Raw genomic sequence first — 23,423 nt, 5'->3', positions numbered from 1 at the left:
AGTTTCCCGCCAAAGTGGCGCGCGGCAAAGGCGCCTCTTCCCAGCATCCTTGCCTAAAATGGCGTGTGTCCAGGGAGCCCTGACGAGCCTCGTCTGCAGCCATTTTCTACCCCGCTTTTGCCTTGACAATTGCCGCGCAGCCCTCGTTTAACCAGAAAGGGCGCTCGCAAGGATGGGCCGGCGAGGTAGTAACTGATTTAGCGACGTGCGATCGCTAACTGCGCGATCCACCTTCCGCAGGAAGGGCGGTCTTGTGAATCAGGCATCAAGGCTGGAGCCTAAAGTGATTAGCCTGCGACGCAGGAAGAGAAAGCCCGCTAGTGACGCCATCTCTCTTGGACCAAGGGGAACTCTGTGAAAGAGTGTCGCGGAAATGGATGGGGGCTACGGCCCGATCGAAGGGTGCGCGGAGGGGCCTTCCAGGTGAAGGAGGCACCCAACTGCCCCCCTCCTTCTCCTCGATGGTCAACGGTGAGTTTTGCCCGTTGGTCTGGTGTCTGTTCCTGGGTAGGCCCGGCAGCCAGGATGACTGGACGCCTCCCAATCTTCTGCCCCCCTTCCATTCTCTCTCCTGGTCTTCTCCGACATGACCCCGTCCTCTTTCTTTCCCAACCCCGATCGGGCTGCCTGACTTCTTCCAACTGCCTTGTTATCGTTATCGTATTCTTTAGAGTCCTGGATCCAGCTCTCCTACACCCACTGTGTTACAGGGGAAACCCGCAGCCAGATGACTTGAGTGTTTTGGGGCAGGGTGTAACGTCCCCGATCCTCCGGCAACATGTCTGTTGGGCTTAAGACGTCGAGCTTCCCCGCCTGGAAGCGACATATCCTGGATGAACTGAAGCGTCGAGACCGGTTACAAAGACAGGCCTTTGAAGAGATAATCTTGCAATGTAAGAAATTTTCCCCCACTTTAACTAGCAGGCCAGAATTGCCAGTGAATTCAATTATAAATATTGTGATTGCTCGACTAGATAAAAGATGTTTTATTGCTACTGTAGTTTAATTAGTTTGGTTGATGAGTCTTTGGGCCTGTTTCAGTAAACTTCAGTAAACTAAAATTGAATACAAATTTTCTTCAATAGATTCCAGAAAATAAAGAAAAAAGGAATGATATGTTGTATGAAAAAAAGGAGTTGTGTGTTACTAATTTTATCTTCACCTATAATTTTATACATAAATTTATAAACACATTATTGTTTCTTAGGCCAAATTCACATAATACTTTAGGCTAAAATTTGTTCGCTGGTTTGTGATTCTCTGTTTTGTGCACACAGTCATTTGGGGTTTTTTGTGGCACTTCTATGTTACAACCACCCAGATAATTTATGAACTCTGTGGATTAATGTATAAACAAAGATTTAGAATGTATCCACTCCAGTGAGGCATAATGCTATTTGCATATTACATTTGATATTTGTGTGTGTGTGTGTATGTACCTTTGAATCAAGAGTTATCCAGCTGGCTTCATGCTAAAATACAACTAGAACTCTTGGTCACTTGGAGTCTAGTCTGGTGCTTTGAGCACTATGCTAAACTAATCCATTTTTGTGGACTTGGGTTTGTAATAAAATATTGAATCCCAACCCTGAACTTTGAATACTTCTTGTTTACATTCTGCTCAGGGACAAGGAACCTTCTCATTGGTTCAATAGCACAAGGAGAATCACTTGATTGCTTGAAATATTTGCTCTCAGGCCAGCACCCATTTGGTGAAAGAGAGGTTTTGCAATCTGGAACAGTCTTTTGTGATTACATCAGATAACCCCCTTCCAGATTCTGTTATTCAAAATACCAGGTTATAAAGTAGAACAATGTCTTATTAAATGACTCATTTGTTTACATAAGCCTAGTTGAACAAGTGTGACCTCATAATCTTATTCTGTACTGTGAGAGAATGTCTTCTTAGGCATGTTTTCACAGCAATACAAGAGCATATCTGAAATAGGTATAATTTCTCTGAAAATTTTACATCAGTCCATAGAGTATAATGGCATAGCAAACTTATTAATTGACTGCACAGCTAATATTATTTTCCCTTTTTTAAAATTAAATATTTCGGCCTGTTAGATAACAAGCTCTTGGAGAAGTCAGATTTTCATTCAGTGCTGGCTGACAAGCTACAAGTGGAAAAGTATGATTTGCCAAGCCGGCATGAGATCAGGTACTTGTTGAATCAATTATAGTGACAGTTATTGTGGCTATCTCTCCCCATTTTTGATTATAACCACGTTGCTTGTATCTTTACAATTTATATTGTTTTATTTGTTTCCTAGTATGATTTGATTGCTTATTAGTAACCTATGACTATCACTAAGTGTTGTATCTTATGATTCGTGATGAATATATTTTATTTTTTCTTTATGTACACGGAGAGCATATGCACCAAAGACAAATTCCTTGTGTGTCCAATCACATTTGGCCAATAAAGAATTCTGTTCTATTCAATATATTATTCTATTCAATATATTATTCTATTCAATATAACTGGGCGTTTTACTCTCCTGTGTAATATTCATTACATTTTTTTACTATTAAAAAACTTTGTGTTTGGTGCTGTACATGTTGTATATGCTTTATTATGTTAATTTTATAACATATGTACTATTTATATAAGTAATCTTCAACTTACAACCATTCAATTTGTGACTATTTGAAGTTACAGTGGCACTGAAATAAGTTACTTATGATCAGTCTTCACGTTGTCACAGCATTCCCCATGGTCAAGTGATCAAAATTCAGGAGCTTGGCAACCATATGTTTTTACAATCATTACAGCATCCTGAGGTCATGTGATTGCTATTTGCAACCTTCACAGCAGTCTTCCAACAAGGAAAGCCAATGGGGGAAGCTGGATTCACTTAATAACCACGCAATACATTTAACAAGTACAGTGACTCACTTAACAACTGCCTTGCTTAACAGTGGATATTCTTGTCCCAATTGTGGTCGTAGGGCAAGGAATACCCAGTGATAAGTTACGCAACTGATGCAAATTATATCAAATTGTGTAATGTCATGCAAATATATAAATTCAGGCAAAGTATTATATTATTAAAATGTTACTAGTATAGTGAATGATTTCATTTGGGGGGGGGGGGGACATTTGGAATGATAGATAAGCCCTCCTGCCACCAAACATCCAAATGGTCCTTAAAAAGATACTTAATTCTTTAAAATAGAGATCAGTAGCATACAATATCAAGATGAATGGGAATTGCTTAATGTAATCTCAGTGAAACGTCAGTGGAAAGTCAATATATGAAGATATTAGTTATTGTTCAGTACAGGTCCTTGATTAACGACCATTTTGCAACAGTTCAAAGTTACACTGGTAAAGAAACAATTGGTCTTTATAATCAGTCCTGAGAATTCCAGCCATTGCAGTGTCTCTGTTGTCATTTCCCTGTTGAATGCAATTTCCAACATTTACTGCTGGCTTCCCATAAGTAAAGTCAATGGAAAAGTCAGCACTAAGTCAGAAGTCACTGTCCTGCAGCAACCGGGACTTCAGAATTGCTTTGCTAAGCAATGTGGTCACATAGCTTCACACTTTACAACTTGATAACTTAGTGATGGAAATTCTGGCTCCAATTGCCATTTTAACCTATCTATAGGTTGAACATCCGTATGATTAAATAAGTTTATTTAATCTTACCTTCTGTTCTTTTGGAAAATTCAGCCCAGGACATGATGGTGCAAGAAATGACGCTCATCTTCAAGAAGTAGCTCAATTAAGGATTAAACATCAAGAGGAATTGACAGAGCTGCACAAGAAACGGGGCGAGGTTAGGAAAAACATTGTGCATATTGCAGCAATACAATGTGCATACTGTTATTTATTTCTCTATCCCATAAATTTCAGAACAATAAAAATGTATCTCCAAAATAACTTTTTACAATAAGCAGTCAGCTTTTCAGCTTTTCTGTTGCTTTCATTGTAGTAAAAAATATTATTGTAGACTAGCATGTGTTCAATTTTTAATTAAGATGCTTTGCTTTTGTGATGCCTTTCTTCATCTGTTACTAGAAACCTTGAAAATGATTTATGATGCTTCTTTTAAGATTCTGTGTTTAGAAATTAAGGTATAACTTATGGTACCTTTCAGCTACATTATATAGTCATGATTGTCTTTTCATTTTTGTATATATTGCTTGTTTAAGTTTGTTCCATATGGGTTTGTGAATCTGCCAAATGAATAGAGCATATCTTGCTTTTGATTGAGAGACATAAAATACATTCTGAATAAATTACATTCACCAAAGGAGACACAAAACCATTGTCCATATTAAGAATTGTGATTCTTTGTTAATATAGTTAACATTATTAATTATTGTTAAATTAATTGACATTAAAATTAACTTTATCATTCCCCCCACTTTTTTTGCAGTTGGCTCAATCTGTGATTGACCTAAACAATCAAATACAGCAGAAGGACAAAGAAATACAAATAAATAATGTCAAGTGAGTAAAATCAATTTATTACCAATAGAACTTTATCTTGGTCCTAGCTAGCTTCAGATTTTCATTATATTAGTTGCTTCCATTGAAGAATTGCAGAATATTTACAGAAGATATCTGAACTGGAGACTGAGTGCCATGATTTGTGCAACAAGCTTCAAGATCTTGAACAGGCTAATCAGACTCTTAAGGATGAATATGATGCTCTCCAAATCACCTTTACTGCTCTTGAAGAAAAATTAAGAAAAACCACTGAAGATAACCAAGAACTGGTAACCCGTTGGATGGCAGAAAAGGCTCAAGAAGCTAATCGGCTCAATGCAGAAAATGAGAAAGATTTAAGGTATGATAGTATTTTCCATGTAAGTGTGTGAGTTCAAATTAAACCTGTATCAAAACCCATCCTCAACATTTCTTCTTTCTTTCTTATGCATGTGCCCTGTATGTCATTTTCTTTTAATTAACAGAGCCTTTGGATATGGTTTTGAATCCTTTGAATTAATGGTAGAGATTTCTTCAAGTTGAGCTCAAGTCCTAGTGACTCATCCATACAGCACCCCATTTCTGGGAATGTTTTTCAATTTCCTAGTCTGATCTGATATTTTTTTGATAATTTATTCAGTTATTAACCAGGGTTTGACTTGATTGGATTTTGAACTAAACCAGCTTCTGAGGTCTAGTCTTTAAATCCTTATGTTTGTAAATTTTTATGTGAGGTTTAGACTTGGTTAGACTATAAAATAGTTAAATGTTACCTCATAATATTCAGATTATGCCCATTCAAATAGCCACATTTTTCCTGATTTTTTTTCATAATGTAGAGTGGCTATTATACTATATTCTAGATTGAGTAGACTCAATATAGAATTAACATCAGTTTCTGTGTTGGAAATAACATCTGATAATTCACAATAGGTCAGTATGGAGTCAGCTCTTAACATATATTGCACTGATTAGAGCTATTTTATTTAAGTAATTGAGTGCCCTGTAAGAATTACAAAATTACTTCAAGACATCTTAAACAGCCTAATTAAGATAAACATTTCTGGGCAGTTAAGTTTTCACTTGGGCCTAGAGACATGAGAACCAGCATATTCTGATGAGCTTTACATTTTACTAGTGTCAAGATATAAATACATTTTTAAGGCAACAAATCTATCCACTGGGATTTCTATCCCAGGGAGCTTAAGCCAATAATTTATTCTAATTATCAGTTAATACAAAGTATTAATACTTAATAGTTTGAATACAGCTGTTCAAATGAATATTGATAAATATTACAGAGTTGACACATATTTCCTAATATTTTTCTGTTAGGAGAAGGCAAGCTCGGCTTCAGAAAGAACTAGCAGAAGCTGCTAAAGAACCACTGCCAATTGAACAGTAAGCATTCATCAGTCTAATTACTTCCTAATGACTACATTATTTCCATTTCCAGGCTGAAAATACAAAAAATGAGTAAGTTTATTCCTGCCTAACTGGAGAAGAAGAAAAGGCAGAGCCTGGGGGTGAAGTCAAGAGAGGAATCAGTCTAGAATCCCGCCTCCCTCCCCTGAATTCTGTTAATTCTTGTCTAGTGCCAATTTAGTGCTGATGATGAGTATAGGATTGTGCAATAGTTAACATGTGATCCTGATTCTTTGCACTTGACCCTAACTTAATTTCCTGAATTTATTATGATTAATATTACACGTGTGTGCTCCCATATAAAGAATGACTATACTAATATTTGGTTATAACTTTAAAATATTTGCTGCTGAATGAATATGTATCTGTAATCAGATAGTGCTTGGAGGGGGCTTGTTGTTATCTTGGATCCAAAGCCACCTTGTTCCTCTGGCAGTCTTAAAAATGACCAGGAACTAACTGCACCAGCCTTAGAGCTGAAATTGTAGTGTCCTTGGTGGTCTCTGAGCTTTGTTGTTTTCTTGCAGACATTTCACTACCAAACTAAGTAATACCATCAATGCTACAGGTATAGGGAATGGGGTTTGTTCTCATTTTATATTCCAGTGGCTTCCCTGTCAATATTTGTAGGAATGGTTTTGATGGTTCCTTTGCCTGATTCACTTAGCTTGTTTGTCTGAGTTGGTAATTCCTTGATTACAGTATTGTTTGCTTCTTGCTCTAATGCTAGTCTTGATATTAACCTCTGCTTATCTGGGTATTAATTGCTAGTAAGAAAGTATTTTGGTCTTTTTGTTTCCTCTTTGGCTTTTTGTTTGTCTCTGTTAAAGAGCTGAGAGTTAATTTTCATCCCATGCCAGGAAATAGTAAGGGGAAAAGTCACATTCAAACAAAATAAACAATTTATAAAAGTTTTTATAAATTGTATTAAATAATACGATTAGAAATGGTAAAAGATAAATAAAATACATCCATGACATCGCTATTTCTGTTATTGTTATTGTTCACATCATATCTATGACCTATGCTATTAACAGTGGAAATGAAATTCTGTATTTGAAATAGTAGGGGAAGAGGGCTGTTTAATATGAAATGCCTGATCTTCTTGAACATTCAAGGAATGATCTGTCTTTCTTCAGGGATGATGATATTGAAGTCCTTGCTGATGAAACCTCCGATCCAGCTGAGGACACATCTCCAGTTCGTGCTGTCACACGGACAGCAAGGTAGTATGTGAGCAGAGACGTTTGAAAACATATTTTCCAAAGATTTTCATTAAATATTTTCAGGTGGAAAAAAATTCATAGGTATTCCTGATTTGATTCAGGCGAATTCATTTTGAGAAGAAAATGTATTGAGAAAAAATATTCTTTCCTGGATAGATGAATTATAAATTAATTGATAACAGATTGCCAGTATGAAAATAATTTATCAGCATATGTCCTTTGTAATAAAATGAGAATTGCATAGCTGATGTTTTTTTACTCCCATTTTTAATGGGATACAAATGGGAAAATTAGCTAATGAATTATGCCCATAAGAAACACTCCAATAGTTACAGAGTTTAGTTATGTTATTTCTACTGAATTCTTTTGTGGAGATTTCTTATTTTTCAGTATTATTAGCTAGGAATGTTTCTAAATTGTAGGACTCAAATAAATATAGGGAATTTCTATCCACACCTGCTTTCTACCATAGCAGTATTTATTCCTGACATTGGAAAGAGCAGTGTAAATAAAGCTTTTGTGCCCTTGAATTTTAAGGTGCTCCATCAGTTAGGAAGTGGCCTCTCACAGCTTTCAAGAGTTGGATTTATATCAACATTCTAAGTTTGTTTATGGCAGAGTCATGTCATGGTAATAGTAAAGGGAGACTCAAATCCTCTCTATGTAAACATTAACAAGATCAAAATTATAAAGGTTGCAAATGTTAAGGGCCTTGCTAGTTAATATTGCAGGTTTTATAAAAAGTTGCCTTTTTGGATAGCCCATCTAATGTTGATGACAGCTGCAAATAATAGATTCTTAAACAAATTTTTTCCCAACCCTACATTGTAATTGAATCTGCAAATAAAACATGCAGAACTTAGAGCCTTTCCATTTAAACTGGCTTAAAAGCAAAAACATTTAACTTCCTGTTAAAGTCTGTTATAGGCCAACCGTCACATTAGTCATGATAACGCTTGGGAATATGCTCTGCTTTCATATAAGTATACCTTTAATTTTATTCTCAAAATTCTGGTGAATTATATCTTTTTCTTCCTGCTCATATAACAACAGTGTTCAGTTCATAATTGTTTATGCAAACTTTTGACTTAGAACCAAGATGGTGGCTTTTTGTGCTGTCCTGTTACCATTTGCTTTTCTTGCTTCAAGTTTGAGAGTTATGGCCTTGTGTGTTCTGATCTCCTTGAAAACTGTCCTTCCCTTCTCTTTAGTAAGCGACTCTCCCAGCCCCCTGGAGGCCTTCTGGATTCTATCACTAATATCTTTGGGTAGGTTGGTATGCATTTACCTTTTCATTACATATTAGTTCAATATACAGCAGCACTTCAGTGATACTAGGCATTCAAACAATTTTTCTTATGTCAAGCCTTCTTCTAGCTCCTATCTCTCCTTTTCTTTTGTGTTCAACTCCTTACTTCTGCTGTGTGCTGACCTCTGATCTTCCCCTCCAGTCTGTCTGAGTCTCCCCTTTTGGGACATCACTCTTCTGATACTGCCAGGTGAAAATTTGCTTGAAATTATTCACACTTAATTTAGCATGTGATGAGGGTTGCTGAATAATTGTCTTGTGTTGTTTCTGTAGCATTGAAAAGATATCCCAGTTAAATAAATGCATAGATATATCATGGATGCATGAGGTATAACTACTTAGGGAAGAAATGCTGAACATAATCTACATGATTGGTGCCCCCATTAAATTTAGTTATTGTATTACGTAGAAGCTCTCTGTTAATAATAAAATCTGAGTTTTAAATTAGGCATTAATCATAGATTAATCAATTTATCTCATATAGGAAAAAGGACTTAATAAGATATTTAACAAGTAAACAAATAAATATGGTGTACCTCAACTCAAATTTTAGTTTGGGATTCAGTGCAACAGTTGTAATGGTGATAACTTTTCCCCCAGTCTGGCATGAGAAGTTTTTATTCAATTGATTGGCTTCATGTGAGAAACCAGATGCAAAGGCTGTAGAGAAGTTCCTAATATGCACAACCATCTCTGGGTATTGATTTTTGTTTGTTTGTTGAATACTTGAATTTGTTTTAAGACTCCTTCTATTTTTACGTATTGTGTAGTTGAGGTCATCCACTACCTATAATCTGGAGACATAGCTAATTTCCCTTATATACTTACTTACATATCAATGTAACTTTCTCAGGAGGCGCTCTTTATCCTCATGTCCTATTCCTCAAGATAATACTGATGTACATCCTACTGCAAGCAGAGAGGTCCGACTACCCAACACAGCAGTGTGTGTCTTTGTAAGTATGTCTTGGATTCACTATCTTAAAAAAATAATATGTTTTATTGAGTAGTTTTCTCAATTTACTTTTGGGTGATACTTTGACGTGTAAGTATGTAAAGTGCTTCAGGTTTTACTTAATGTTCAGTCAATTATTTCTTTGTTTTCCTGATGAGATGCTCTATGTTCCTGACATGGCTAGCCAAAGGGGCTTTTGTGACTTTGGAAAGAATTGTAGTGTGGCTTTTGCAACAAGAAATGGGATCTTTTTAAACCAGCCAAAACTTGAGAAATGCTAATAAATACTGAGGTCAATGATGATTACAGGATGGTCTGATTGCACTAGTGAAACTGCACATCCACAGCTTCCAGAGCTCCCAACAGTTTTCTTTTCTTTTCTCCCATCCATGTTCCAGTAATGCTGTCAGATGTTATGAAGCTGCTGACATTATGTGGGTATCGTCAGTTCATGTTGCTTGCAGTCGAAAGCACTTAGAGTTGACTCTCTCCCAACAAAACTAATCAAGGAGCTGGCAGTTCTGGAATGTGTTCTAACGTGCATGATCTTTAGTTTTCAAGCTGAGACCTCTTTATTTCCTGCAAATATTTTTTCTGACTCAGTATCACTTTTCTACTTTTAACTTCTGTAGTAGTTTTTTTTCTAATTAAATGCATAAAGTCATTAAAAATAATATCACATATGCGGAATACTTTTATGAATGACATGGAATAAACACACAACAAATATGTTTCTATAACGTAAGCATTTAATCCCAAACAGTGTGAAATCACTTCATAATGTACAAGTACTAAACATAATCTAGGAAAAATACTGTACATACAAACATACAGACACAAATACAAATTTAGTAGTTGTTTTACTTTATAAAGGGGATGCTGTGGCTCAGCCATTAAAGTTGCTGAGCTTGTCAGCTGGAACGCTGACAGCCTGGATTCAACACCCGAGCACTGTGCGACAGGGTGAATTCCCGTTACTTCTCCAGCTCCTGCCCACCTAGCAGTTTGACAGCATGCAAATACAAGTAGATAAATACTTGTAAATGCTGTTACTTCCCACCATTTTGGTGGGAAGTAACAGCATTCGGTGCACCTCAGCATAGATGATCACGGAAAAGTTAAGAAACTGAGATGAACGCTGTCCCCTAGAGCAGGGCTCTCCAACCTTGGCAACTTTAAGCCTGGCGGACTTCAACTCCCGAATTCAGCCAGCTTGCTGGCTGAGTTGAAGTCCGCCAGGCTTAAAGTTGCCAAGGTTGGGGACCACTGCCCTAGAGTCAGACATGACTGGACAGGGGAAACCTTTGCCTTTTAACCTTATCAATGCAAAATTAGCTCAAATTTTCTTTTTCATTCTGATACATAAGATAGTCAGATTTACTGTTTTACTAATATCTCATTCTTTTCTTGACTGCTTTTCAACATGTAGTTTTTATCATTTCATCAGTATTTTTCTTAATGCAGTATTTTAGGATGTAGAACTCTTTGATGCCAAAAAAACAGCCCCTAGGTTTTTGTTCTGTGTGTATGCGTGTGTTTGTGTGTGTTTGTGTGTGTGTGTGTGTATGTGTATGTGTATAATATTGGTTATACATGTATTTAGTTTCTTTTTTCTTTCATTCAATCATGGCCAACCTGCCTGGACAGGTCCTTGAAGTCTTCTTGACCACATTTTTTGAAGTGGTTTGCCATTGCTTTCTGCCTAGAGCTGGGAGAAAGTGACTGGCCCAAAGTCACCCAGCTAACTTCATACCCAAGGCAGGATGAAACCCACAGTGACCTTGTTTCTAGTCTGATATCTTAACCAAACTGGGTCTCATAATGTTTCTTATAGATAGCTTTAAACAGGAAATGCGTACTGAAGAACTCAAGAGTTGATAGACTTTTTTGTTACTACTTTTTCAGAACCTTGTTCAGTTTTTTAATATATGCTGCCAGTGCTGACAGATCTGGGTCCTAAAATCATCAGTAATTGTCTGTGTATTGTTTTTCATCTTCTCAGGATGCACATGATGGGGAGGTTAATGCAGTCCAGTTCAGTCCTGGTTCTCGTTTATTAGCAACAGGAGGCTTGGACCGTAGGGTCAAAATTTGGGAAGTGCTTGGTGGTAAGTCCTTTAAATAAATATAGATAAAAGAGACAAGAGGTTTTAATTCGTGGAGACATGCTTTTTTGCTGCCGAGGTTGATTCCATAGTTGATATCTTTAAAGAAATTAATGTAGGAATCCCCAAATAAATTCTTTAGTGCGTTGAAGGGATTAAATGTCTTTTCCAGAACTGTCTAGACAATAAGAGAGGATATATGGATCTAGTGATGCAGCACAATCTTGGTTTGATAACCCCTGCCATTTCCATTAGAAAAATATAGTGAAATACCTAGATTTGGAAAAGAGAATTTTCTGTGCCCAAATTCTGAAAATATCATTATAAGACAGAGTAGTCAAAACTGAGTCTTACAGCCTGCCTTAGATATAAATCAGTTTTATGAATCAAGAAATGGAATTAACGTATCACTAATTCTAAATGATCAGTTCTGTGGTTTGTATCTTTGAGATATGTTTCTTAGCTAGATTGAATGAAATTGCTGTGCATTCATGCTTTTCCTTGTCTCCTAAATCTTTTCTTTTGTATTACAGATAAGTGTGAATTTAAAGCCTCGCTATCTGGCAGTAATGCAGGGATTACTAGTGTAGAGTTTGATAATGCTGTGAGTATGGATGTATTTCTTTTTTTGCAAGTATGTTCTGCCCTGCTTCACTAGTACATCACTTGCCATTGATGTCATATATAAAAACAAAGCTCCATGTTTTTCCCCACAACTCATTATCTGCCTTCCCTAAAAGAAAAGCATTGGGTTTTAATTTTACGTTTAATTCCAAAATTTTCTGAACCCATAGTTTGTGATAAGTCTATCATCTTCCTTGAATAATACCAATGTACATTAAAAGGCAGATCATCTGGAAAATTAAGCAATTGCTCAGAAGTTGTATAAAATTATCATCTTTTTAGTATAACACTAGCCTTTTTTCCTTTTGGAAGTACCTGAAAAAACTAGGCCTGTTGCCTGTAAAAATAGGTGGTATATGTACTTTGAGCATATACCATGAGCAGGTTATTTTTTTAATAATACTGAGGCATAGAACTTAAGTCCGTACTACTTCTACAAGACGGCAACAATGTTTTGCTGAGGTCAGTGATGAATAGTAAAAGGTGTGATTTGCCCAGAATATTGCTTCCCTTACCATCTAACTCCCAGCAGTTACTCTTCCATCGAGCTGTAGAAATGCTATGCGTGGGAGAATATTTGCTGATATATTGTGATATATTCAGCTTGTTTCCTTGTAGAGTATTGAGTAGACATGGCTGAAATCGTTATCCAACATAAAACAATAAAGGAGTTTTAAGTACTGGAGGCAAGTAGATGGGTATATGATCTCAGCTTTTTAAACTGAGACCTCTTAAATGAAGCAAAACATCTCTGTGCAGGACACTAGCAGCCGAAAGAAGAATTAGGAATAGAATGGATGAGACAAATAAATGAGAAGATAATGGAGGAAAAAAATGGAATCAAGATAGACAAGAGGGGAAGAATATGTAATGGTAATGAAGCTTCAAAAAACTAAATAAACCCCAAATGAAGTAATAAGATTAGGCAATGGTCTAGATTGATATAAGAGATAATAAAATAATGTGAAACAAAATTACTTAGAAATTCCAGATTATAAAAATGGTTATTATAGAAAACATTTTAAAAATCATTTCCATAGGGTTCCTACTTATTAGCGGCTTCAAATGACTATGCCAGTAGGATCTGGACAGTGGATGATCATCGGTTACGGGTGAGTATTTCTTCTAAGAGATGGCGCATGTGCCTGATTCTGACAAGGTTTATAGCTATAAAAAATGTTAGAAATTGGGTATGATAATGGATGTTAATCCTCAATATATTAAAATTTGAGTTGCCCTTTAATTGTCTTTTACCTGTTTTTATTTATATGACTTCTTTGATATTCCCAACACAAAGTTTTGAACATACTATTTGGAAACAGGTATTAAGTATTTTTTCCAAATTAATATGATTCTGAAAGAATTATATACGGTAATTTTATAACTGCATATATTTTAATAGTAACTAAACAGTATAAAAATGGATAGTAACAGCACTAGGTTTCCAAATTTTTGAAACTGGTTTGGTAAACATAAAAAGTGTATTCCATATTCATTACATTAAGCACTAGGTTTCCAAATTTTTGAAACTGGTTTGGTAAACATAAAAAGTGTATTCCATATTCATTACTTCTCTAATCCACTCTTTTTTTTTTAACCATAGCTCAGAAGGTAGGAGCATGTTTTATATGCAGACAACTTTATTTTCAGTCCCTGAGAACCTTGCATTAAAAAAGTAGCAAGCTGCTAGAACTGCTCTGCCATAGATTATGAACTCTTACTAGATTTGCTAATGATATTCTGTATATTGAACTTTTATAAATATAAATGTATATTTAATAGTAAGTACAGGTAGTCCTCGACTTATGGCCATAACGAACCTGCCCATTTCAATCACAAGTCACGATAGTAATTAAGAAAAGCACGCACATGATCACCTCACTTAACAATCCCAATCTTTGCTCTGCCTTGATCTAGTGCAGGCCCAAGCCTATACTGCAGCACTTCCCCTGGCTCCCCAAGCCTCCCAGGCAGCCCATGCTCCACTTCCCTCCCCTGGATTCCTGCAGGCCTTGGGCCTTCTTTCCTGCTCTAGAGGCTTTAACTTTAGGCAGAGATCATACGTTCCTTCGTTCAGTGTCATTTTAATTTTGAATGGGCACTAAATAAATATTGTGAGTCAAGGGATTACCTGTATTAAATTATAGGAACTTGGAAAGGACTTCTCTTTTAAAATTGTAGAACTTCACTGATGGGTCAGAGGCCAGATAATAGCTTTCTGAAGATATTCCTAGGAAACAAATGGAAACAGGATATAACAGTGAGCCATATCTTGTTGCATATTCCCAGCGTAGACAATTATAGGTTTCATTTACCAACCGTATCTGTGCTCCATTGTTAAATATAACACTAATAAATAAAAAAATACAGGTAGTTTCGACTTAAGACCACATTTGAGCTCCAAATTTATATTGCTAAATGAGACATTTCTTAAGTGAGTTTTGCCCCATTTCATGACCTTTCTTGCCACAGTTGTTAAGTGAATCGCTGCAGTTGTTAAATTAGTAACACGGTTGTTATTGAATCTGGCTTCCCCATTGACTTGGCTTGTCAGTTCACAAAACGTGTTCACATGACCCAGGCCACTTAGAAATATGAATCGGTTGCCAAGCATCTACATTTCGATCATGTAACCATGGGGGTGCTGCAACAGTCGTAAGTGTGAAAAACAGCCATAAGTCACTTTTTTCAGTGCTGTTGTGCCTTTCAGCGATCACTAAATGAACTGTTATCAAGTCAAGGACTACCTGTATGTGCAACCTCTTGGAGATCTATTTCAGATACCAAAACCATACTTGTATATAAAGCCTGATTCTTAATTCTCAGTGTAGAATGAAGGCTAGGTAATTCGTTAAAATTCTATTTCTGTTAAACTATTGAATGGTGAGGCCAAGTGTTGTAAAAATTTGTTTTCTTACATAATGTCAATTTCTCTAGCACACGCTCACGGGGCATAGTGGAAAGGTTTTATCAGCCAAATTCCTTCTGGACAAAGCTCGCATTGTATCTGGGAGTCATGACAGAACGCTCAAGCTATGGGACCTGCGCAGCAAAGTCTGTAAGGAAGCCGTTTCACAGTTTCCCACATGCATCAAAGGGACAAGAAGAACACTCATTGACTGATTACCTCTCAAAGCATTCAAAATTGCTGTTCTATTAACCTTCTGATATGTATATGGATTCAAAGCTGGCTTCTTCCCTTGGGGTAGGACACTGAAAATGAGGAATGTTACTAAAGACTCATTCCATTGATCAGTGGAACTAAACATTTTACTGTTGCCCCAAGTGTCATCTTGGTAGTCACCACTGGCTGATGTAAAAAAAAAAAAGATTTCTAATAATAAGTGAAATAGATTTTGATTTCTAAATTTTCTTGACTTTGAAGCCATATCAGTCATTGGAGAAAAATGGCTAGTCTGCTGCTATAAAAGGACATGACCAAATACCAGCATTTAAAAGATCTTATATTATTTGATTGCCTATTACTCTTACCCAGAGTAATTGTTAATAAGTTTCTTTTCTTAGTATTTATATGATGCTATAGTTTAGGTGATAAGTTGATTTCATCTTCTTGCCCAAACACACAGATTCTCTATGCCATTGTAGACATAGGCTGATTGTGCTGTTAACAGCAATTGGCATTCTCTTGTTTGGTTAGTAGTTTTCCTTCTGATAATGCAGATAAGCAGAAGTGGTGTAGCTACCATCTAACTCAGATCATTTCTATTTATCATTCTGCTAATATAACATTGATCCAAATGCTATCCATACATAAAGTGTGCAGATGTGTTTGTGTGTATGTATGCAAATATTACTGTGACCACAGTTCAATATTCATTCACAACCTAGAAAAGAATGCTTGTTTAAGAAAGGTATATTTCCTGCTATTGGGCTGAGATTGACTTCTGCTTTTTGAAATAGGTGTTCCTGGTAAAGATTTATATTAAAAAGTACACCTGTCAGCAGAGACTAACCTTATACTATATAACACTACAAGAGCTGCTAACCCTTTAAGCAGTTGAGGAAGTGGGGTCACCTGTTTATGCTATTTTTTCCTCCAAATTTTGTAGAAGTTTCTAAATTGTGTTTATAATAGTGTTCAAACTTTTAATGATTTGATGCAGTGGCACTGCAAACGATTGGTAAGGAGTTAGTGGTGTTGAAACCTTTTTTCCTTCTGCACATATAAAGGTACTCTAGCTAGCTGTTGCAAATTGTGTATAACTTACAATCTTTGTATTGCAAATTCCTCCAAGATCATGGAAGAAACAGCAAGCTTTGTGGATAGCTTCATTATAAATCACTGTGAGCTTTTATCTAGGTTGCTACTTGTAATAATTAAAATAAAGAGGACAACATGTAGAGATATTTTTGGCAAACAGCTATTTATCTGGGTTATTTATAAAGTAAATCATCAGACCATCCCAGATGTTATGTGCTAGGGATGTGTGTTACTTAAAAGTATCCCTAGCAGAGGTCCAATTGTCTGAAGTTGTGTTACCAAGCTATCTCTAGATGTGATTGTGTATACTTCCTGTTATGTAAGAAAAGTATAAATGGATGGCAAAAGCCCCCAGGAACCTTAAATTTTAGCCTAGACAAGAAGATGCAAGGAGGTGGCTAATGAAGTAAAAGAGAGGAATTCTGGGAGTTGGAGTCCATCCATCCTAAAATGGCCCAGGCTGAGAAACACTGGACTAAGGAATACCCTGCATCATCTCTGTGTGCACTTTGTGCCCCCCCTCTCTATTCTGCTTAGTTTTATTTTAATTACATTTTTAAATTTAAAATACTCATTATTTAATGCTTTATTCTGTATTTTATTCAATGTTTGTAAGCTGCCCAGAGTTGCCTTTGGCTAGATGGATGGCATTTAAAGCTTGATAAACAAGCAGATAAAGTTGTTGTGCAATTTCCAGCTAGCTCAAGGTGTCCATCTACTACTATTTCTCTGGTGTTCCTGACAATTTGGAAGGACTTTTTAACTTTTAAACGTTATATATAATTGAAATTTTAAATGTTTATTTAATAAAATAGTCATTCTCTTTCAGCCCAATTCATTTCATAGGTTGGTTGTTGTGGGGAAAATAGGAGAAGGAAGAATTAGATAATCTTAGTTGCCTTGAGCTACTTATAAAAATAATAAAAGCAGAAAAAGTCTTTAAAAATTGCTCTGAATTGCAGCCATTTTCTCCAAATCCAGAGAATCAATTAGCTATCAGCTAGCCACTTTTGCCAAGTATAAAAGAAAAATATGTTTTTATTTATTAATCTAATTTATGTAGCTGCTCATCTAATCAAAAGTGACTCCGGGCAATGCATAAAATAGATAAAACAAAAGATACAATAACAGCAAATATAAAAATTATAATTAATTAAAGAATATCTTAAAAAATACAAGCATAAGTGAAGCAAGCATACAGTGGAGCTCTCAAAACAAGTCTCTGGGTCCATGGGAGCATCAGGCCTGGTCACATATCAGAAGGGATGGACCAATCTAATATGTTGCCATTCATTCTTTAAAAATGAGGAAATTGCTCTTTATGTCTATCCTCTCTTTTTTCTCCTTGTGCTTCAGAAAATTGATGGGGATCACTACCTAGGTAGCTTATGTAAGTTCATATTCCTAGCTTTTTTAGTTCTTTCAAGATAAATCTAATGAAGACATAGAGTAGTTATCTTCTAAATATAGAAGATATATCTTCTAAATATAGACGGAAGAAATTCTACACCAATATCTTAACAGAATTTGCTTTTCTCAGGATTTGAAATGGAATGTTTCATTGAATACAAATTGAATACAAAGCCAAGGAATCCTTTCACCCCTGGAAACATGATAATACAGTGAAAGCATCTTCTCTTCCATCCCTTGTCTAACTCAAAACTACATAGGTGTCCTGCCCCATGACACTTTCTCCAGAATTTTGTTCTGTTGTAATATATTCAAAACAAATTCTCTGCCATAAAATTCAATAATATATAGTAAGGCAGAATATACAGTAAAATTTCTTTGCTAACATTAGTTTAAATAACAATTTTGGGAGGCTTTTGTAGAAGAAAAATTGTGGATTCAATTACATGATTAGTAACTTCATCTTTTTAAAGGTATAAGAACGGTGTTTGCTGGCTCCAGCTGCAATGATCTTGTCTGCACAGAACAATGTGTAATGAGTGGACACTTTGATAAGAAAATTCGCTTTTGGGACATTAGGTGAGTGCAATTTCCTTTTGAAATAAGGGAGATACATTTTGATGTCAGAATGATTCCAGTAAGATCAGAACCAGGTTCAGATTCAGAACTTTTGACTGCAAAAGATTTTACATGTTTCAAATGAAGAGTGATTGCCTTGCAATGTGAACTCATACACTTTGAAAAATATGTATTAGTCAGACCTGAGGAGAGAAATAAACAATACCTAAAGCCACACTATTAGACTTTTGGTTCTCCTGAATCAAAAAACTTGGTCAGAAAAATGGTCCTGCTTCCATACCTAGGAAATTCCAACAATACAGGTGGTTTAATGATTAACACCTTCACGTTCAGCTTTTAGGAAGCTGATAGGATTCAGTACTCTGGTGAAAAATATAATGCACTTAGGGCCAATGGGGAAAATACTTTTCTTCAGTGACTGCCACAAGAATGCTAGTGTTCTAAAGCAGGGGTCCCCAACCGCCGGTCCGCGGACCGTTACCGGTCCGCGGAACAAGTCTTACCGGGCCGCTGGTTGCTGGGCGCCGCCATCTTTTTGATAAAAAAGTGCTTCCGGTGAGCTTTTCCGGGTAGAAAGCTCACCGGAAGCACTTTTTCATCAAAGATGAGGCGGCACGCGCTCGGTGAGCTTTTCCGGGTAGAAAGCCATTTCTACCCGAAAAAGCTCATCGGAAGCGCTGGCGCCGCCCATCTTTTTTGACCAGTTGATGCCGGTACCGGGCCGCGGCGTAAAAAAGGTTGGGGATCACTGTTCTAAAGTAAATTTACCTATTGCTGTTTTAAAAAGGCTGGATTTAAACACTCTTTCTTCTAAGTTGCAAAGCGGTACATCAGTTAACTGAATGAGCATATAACTTATGCTACTGATTACATCCTTTAACCACTGTAACATTTTAATGAGGCTTCTGTACCATTAATAAAATGTTAACTTGTGTTACATTTTGATTTTAGAACTGAAAGTGTGGTACATGAAGTGGAATTGCTGGGAAGGATTACAGCTCTGGATCTGAACCCTGAGAGAACAGAGCTTCTTACATGTTCTCGTGATGATCTGTTGAAAATTATTGATCTCAGAATCAATGCTGTCAAACACACATTCAGGTGAGTATGGCTCTGCAAGTGAGTTGTAGATTTCTCATCTTTGTCAAAACCCAGGAATTCAGAGTTTGTTCTGTTGACACTTAATGGCAATAAGCAGCTTGTTGTTGAAAAATATCTTTGTTGACTGTCCATGACATCCTAATGTAGATGTAGATGTGCTTAATAAAAGAAAGAAAAAGACCTGATTATTTCGATTAATGGTATTATTTTTCAGGCTTGTGTGGCTAAGATGTCTTTTTGTAGCTTCCTATAAAATGAATTGGAAAGATACATTTAATATTTTGTGGTGGGCTTTTTCTTCCAGTGCTCCAGGATTTAAATGTGGGTCTGATTGGACTAGAGTTGTATTCAGGTAAGAAGCTGAGCTACCCAAACTTGGGTTGGATGTGGTATTTCCTTCTGGCTTTTTATTATTTGTATACAGTATATAGAGGTACTTGTTTAGCATATTAGATTAGATAATTAGATGAAGTTATTCTTTATTGGTATGAAACTACATTCTGTTCCCGCTGATCAGAAGAAAAGATTCAGAGCATCTAATTAGTTGTAGGGTTTGTAGGTGTTCATTTTACACTTATTTTTAGTGTTTTAGGTAGGAGGAAAACTAATTTAGTGTCACCTTTGCAGTTAAATATATTCATTCCATTTGGTTAAAAGTCTGTTCTAGACTTTTGGGAGATTTCCATTAACTAATGGCACATTATACTACAAATAGCAATAACACGTTTTTTCTCTGCTCCAAATCTGATCTTTTTCCAGCCCTGATGGAAATTATGTTGCGGCTGGCTCAGCAGATGGATCACTTTATATATGGAGTGTGCTCACTGGAAAAGTCGAAAGGACACTTTCCAAGCATCACAGGTGAGTCAAGATAATGCTGTTAAAATCAGAACCTTCTACATTTTGGTGGGGAAACTAGCCTACAAGGCAACCTTCCTGAAGCTGATGATCCCTACATGTACTGATGATCCATCCCTATATGAACATGTATTATTCCCAGACTGTAAGGCTTATGTTAAGTGCTCAGAACATTACTGGAAACCATGAAGAGATCAATGGAAACATATCTTTGAGCCAAATGTTTCTCGTTCTACTTAGTGAATAGCAATAATCTTCAAAAATAGCTCTGTGGAGATTGAGCAACATTTCCTCCTTAACTCAAATTTTATGCCTTTCAGGGATCTAATAACATTTATGTCATCTTTTTTGTTTCAGCAATCCCATCAATGCTGTGGCATGGTCACCATCTGGAGCCCATGTGATCAGTGTGGACAAAGGAAACAAGGCTGTGCTGTGGTCTGAATTTTGACCTGCAAAACACTAGCTTGCCAAAAAAAAATGCATGGAAGGCAAAATGTGTCTTATCTAGAGTGGAGAGAAGTCCCATATCTGGCTCTCACCCAAGTTTATTTGCCAAGTGCATAAGAATTATTGATTCATCCATCAGGAAGAAAAGTGGATCCTGATTACAGTATGTTGCTGCTATCTAACTTTCATACAGATTTGGGTGTAGAACCAGTCATTTTTAAAATGCACCATCTGCACAATGAAAAGTTTCTTATACCAGATAGCAGCACTCCTGAAACAATATTCTATGGCATTTCACTGTTGAGTGCTGTAGCAAAAGTTCCTGTATGTCCTGACTTTATGCATGTATTCATACATGTGTCTTCTTCTCTGAGCTAGCTAAGAGAGAAGGTGAAGGATCCTAAGACATAGAACGGTGGGATCCAAAGTGTAATCCCATTTGAGTAAGCCATGAATTTGGCAATTGCATCTGTGGGACTTTTAGTACTTCGCAAATCACAGCTTCTTGTACCAGCTTGATTTGTGGCAGGCAGAATTGTCTGAAAAGCAGAAGTTGTATCTTCCAAAGGTTATCCGGGCAGCAATGATACAGAAGCATTTTAATTTGTGCATTTTGGGTTTTAATTGTGGGATACAACAAGAAGTTCTGCTGTAATGAAGAATGTATAATAGCACGACTTGAGCACAAAAACCAAATCCAGAGTAACTTCTGCTATCTTGCAGTTTTATATTGAGGGCAAAGGACATGAAAGGAAACAAACACCTGAAGCTGAATGTCCTGGTGCTGGCAAATCCATATCATTTGCCTCTGACTTAAATGTGCAATATTCTTTCTGTGCTGGAGCTCTCTCTCTCTCTCTCTCCCTGCCATGGAGGAGCTTGGGAGTCTGTATCCTTCGGTGGTTAAATGCACAAGATGGTTTGAGGAGAATTTGTGGAGGAGTTTGAGGAGATTCATCAGCCAAATACCTTTCCACATTTAATGGGCTGTGATACAAGCCACCAGCATTAAATTGCCTTTTAATTTGCACTTTATTTTTTCTTCCTTCCACAACTTATTTTGTATTGCTTGTATTGGAGGGCAAGTGGAAGGATTCTTTTGGATCTAGGGTTCTTATTAGATCCCTTCACTTTGACAACTTATGCAGAGGAAAATGGAGAGTACATGGGACAAACTTTATTTATTGTACTAATCTGTCCACTAGTACTTAACTGATTATAAATAAACCAATATCCTGCTTCTAAATCTGCACTGCTTTTCCTTTATTTTTTATCTGCTTTGGATACAGTCATAGGAATGGAAAGCAGTTTGAAGGGAATACTAAAAGTTCTGTATAAAGTTTCAGCTGCAAATATATTTGCAAAACCTACAATGAGATGCTGCGGTAGAAGGAATAATGCATCTACTGTTAAAAAATGTTCAACAGCACAGTAGGGATAATCAGAAACAGTTTTTAAAATGGAGTGCCAACATTGTAATATAAATCAATGGTGTGACCACATCAGGAATATATGCAGTTCTGGTTGCCACAACCTCAACCAGGATACAATGGAGTTAGAGGTTGTTCAGAGGAGGGCAACTAAGATAATCATGGGACTCAAACTGCTTCCCTATAAGGAAAGGTTGCAACATTTGGGGCTTTTTTAGTCTAGAAAAGAGGTAAAGGAGAGGGGCTATGATTGAGGTGTACAAAACTGCATAATGTAGATAAAGTGGACAAAAAGTAGCTATTTTCCCCTTCCAAAAATACTAGAAACCAGAGGACACTCAATGGAATCCTGGAAAAATCGGAACAGACAAAAAGTGGTTTTTACCTTGAGTTACAATCACAATTGAGCCCAAAATTATGTTGCTAAGTGAGACACTTGTTGAGTGAGTTTGCCCATTTTATGACCTTTCTTGCCACAGTTAAGTGAATCACTGCAATTGCTAAATTAGTAACACAGTTAAATTAACCTGGCTTTCCCATTGGCTTTGCTTGTCACAAGGTCATAAAGGGTGACTCCTTTCACACATGACTCCAGGACACCAACTGTCATAAATATAAAATACGGTAGTTGTCAATCATCTGAATTTTGATGTTATGACTATGGGGATGCTGCAACAGTTGTATGAAAAACAGTTACAAGTCACTTTAAGTGCCATTGTAACTTTGAATAAATGAAATGTTGTAAGTTGTATTTCTGTATACCTGTATTTCTATTTTGGAAATTGCTATCACAAGAAATGGTGTTGACTTAACTGGCTTCAAAATTCATGGTAGTCGTGGGGATCAATGGCTCTTAGCCTTGATGGCAGGATGACTGCTTCTGAAGGCCATCTGCAAGTGGGCTTTCTTCTGCAGTTGTTGACCATTGCAAGAACAAGCTGCTGGACCTGGGTTCTGATTCAGCTGGGAGGGCATTGCTTATGTTCTTATGTTCTAGGAATGTCTTTAGGATATTCATATCAGCAACAAGATTTACATTGTTATTGCTTGCAATTCACCTCTTATACCAGCATCAGATCAGAAAATGTATTTGTGAAGAAGACGGCTCATCCACAAAACATTTCATATGCTAAAGGGGAGATAATTATACATGTACAGTTACTAAATACTTAATTTTATTTTCTCTGCTGGTTTACTATAGTCTTAACAACATTACCTCCAACTTGGGTTACCCTGATCCTTTCTTAATCTGTGATGATGCTTTCCTGATGAAAGGCTTGCAAAT

The 23,423-nt window shown here is 36.6% G+C and overlaps 1 protein-coding gene and 1 non-coding gene across 6 annotated transcripts; both read left to right on the top strand.

Moving 5' to 3' along the window:
- The first annotated feature begins 332 nt into the window (after positions 1-332).
- On the top strand, positions 333-21,954 carry ATG16L1 (autophagy related 16 like 1). 5 transcript variants are annotated; one of them, XM_087964824.1, is made up of 20 exons: positions 333-471; positions 711-893; positions 2,071-2,164; positions 3,683-3,788; positions 4,392-4,465; positions 4,554-4,805; positions 5,780-5,845; positions 7,009-7,095; positions 8,307-8,363; positions 8,547-8,594; positions 9,258-9,360; positions 11,362-11,467; positions 11,998-12,068; positions 13,129-13,200; positions 15,026-15,146; positions 18,194-18,299; positions 19,251-19,400; positions 19,705-19,752; positions 20,160-20,261; positions 20,616-21,954. In XM_087964824.1, exons 2-20 carry the CDS (start codon positions 779-781, stop codon positions 20,707-20,709), a joined length of 1,872 nt encoding a protein of 623 aa, XP_087820950.1. In that variant the 5' UTR covers positions 333-471; positions 711-778; the 3' UTR covers positions 20,710-21,954. The 5 variants fall into 5 exon arrangements, with proteins under 5 accessions (XP_087820950.1, XP_026540174.1, XP_087820951.1 ...); XM_026684389.2 differs by having other exon boundaries at positions 672-893; XM_087964825.1 differs by lacking the exon at positions 8,547-8,594.
- On the top strand, positions 12,550-12,817 carry LOC113414080 (small Cajal body-specific RNA 6). The gene has a single exon (XR_003371135.1).
- Positions 21,955-23,423: the final 1,469 nt, after the last annotated feature.

Source organism: Notechis scutatus, chromosome 4, assembly GCF_049901735.1.
Source record: "Notechis scutatus isolate UNSWTSFEM ecotype Mainland chromosome 4, rNotScu1.2, whole genome shotgun sequence".
Taxonomy (NCBI): Eukaryota; Metazoa; Chordata; class Lepidosauria; order Squamata; family Elapidae; genus Notechis; species Notechis scutatus.
This window is presented reverse-complemented; position numbering and strand designations above follow the sequence as displayed.

What these genes read in the sequence shown, in the direction of transcription:
- ATG16L1 (XM_087964824.1), top strand. Translation starts at nt 779, where the DNA reads ATGTCTGTTGGGCTTAAGACGTCGAGCTTCCCCGCCTGGAAGCGACAT. An exon ending in GAAAATGAGAAAGATTTAAG is followed by an intron (nt 4,806 to 5,779) that starts GTATGATAGTAT and finishes TTTTTCTGTTAG; the next exon opens with GAGAAGGCAAGCTCGGCTTC. An exon ending in ATTCGCTTTTGGGACATTAG is followed by an intron (nt 18,300 to 19,250) that starts GTGAGTGCAATT and finishes TTTTGATTTTAG; the next exon opens with AACTGAAAGTGTGGTACATG.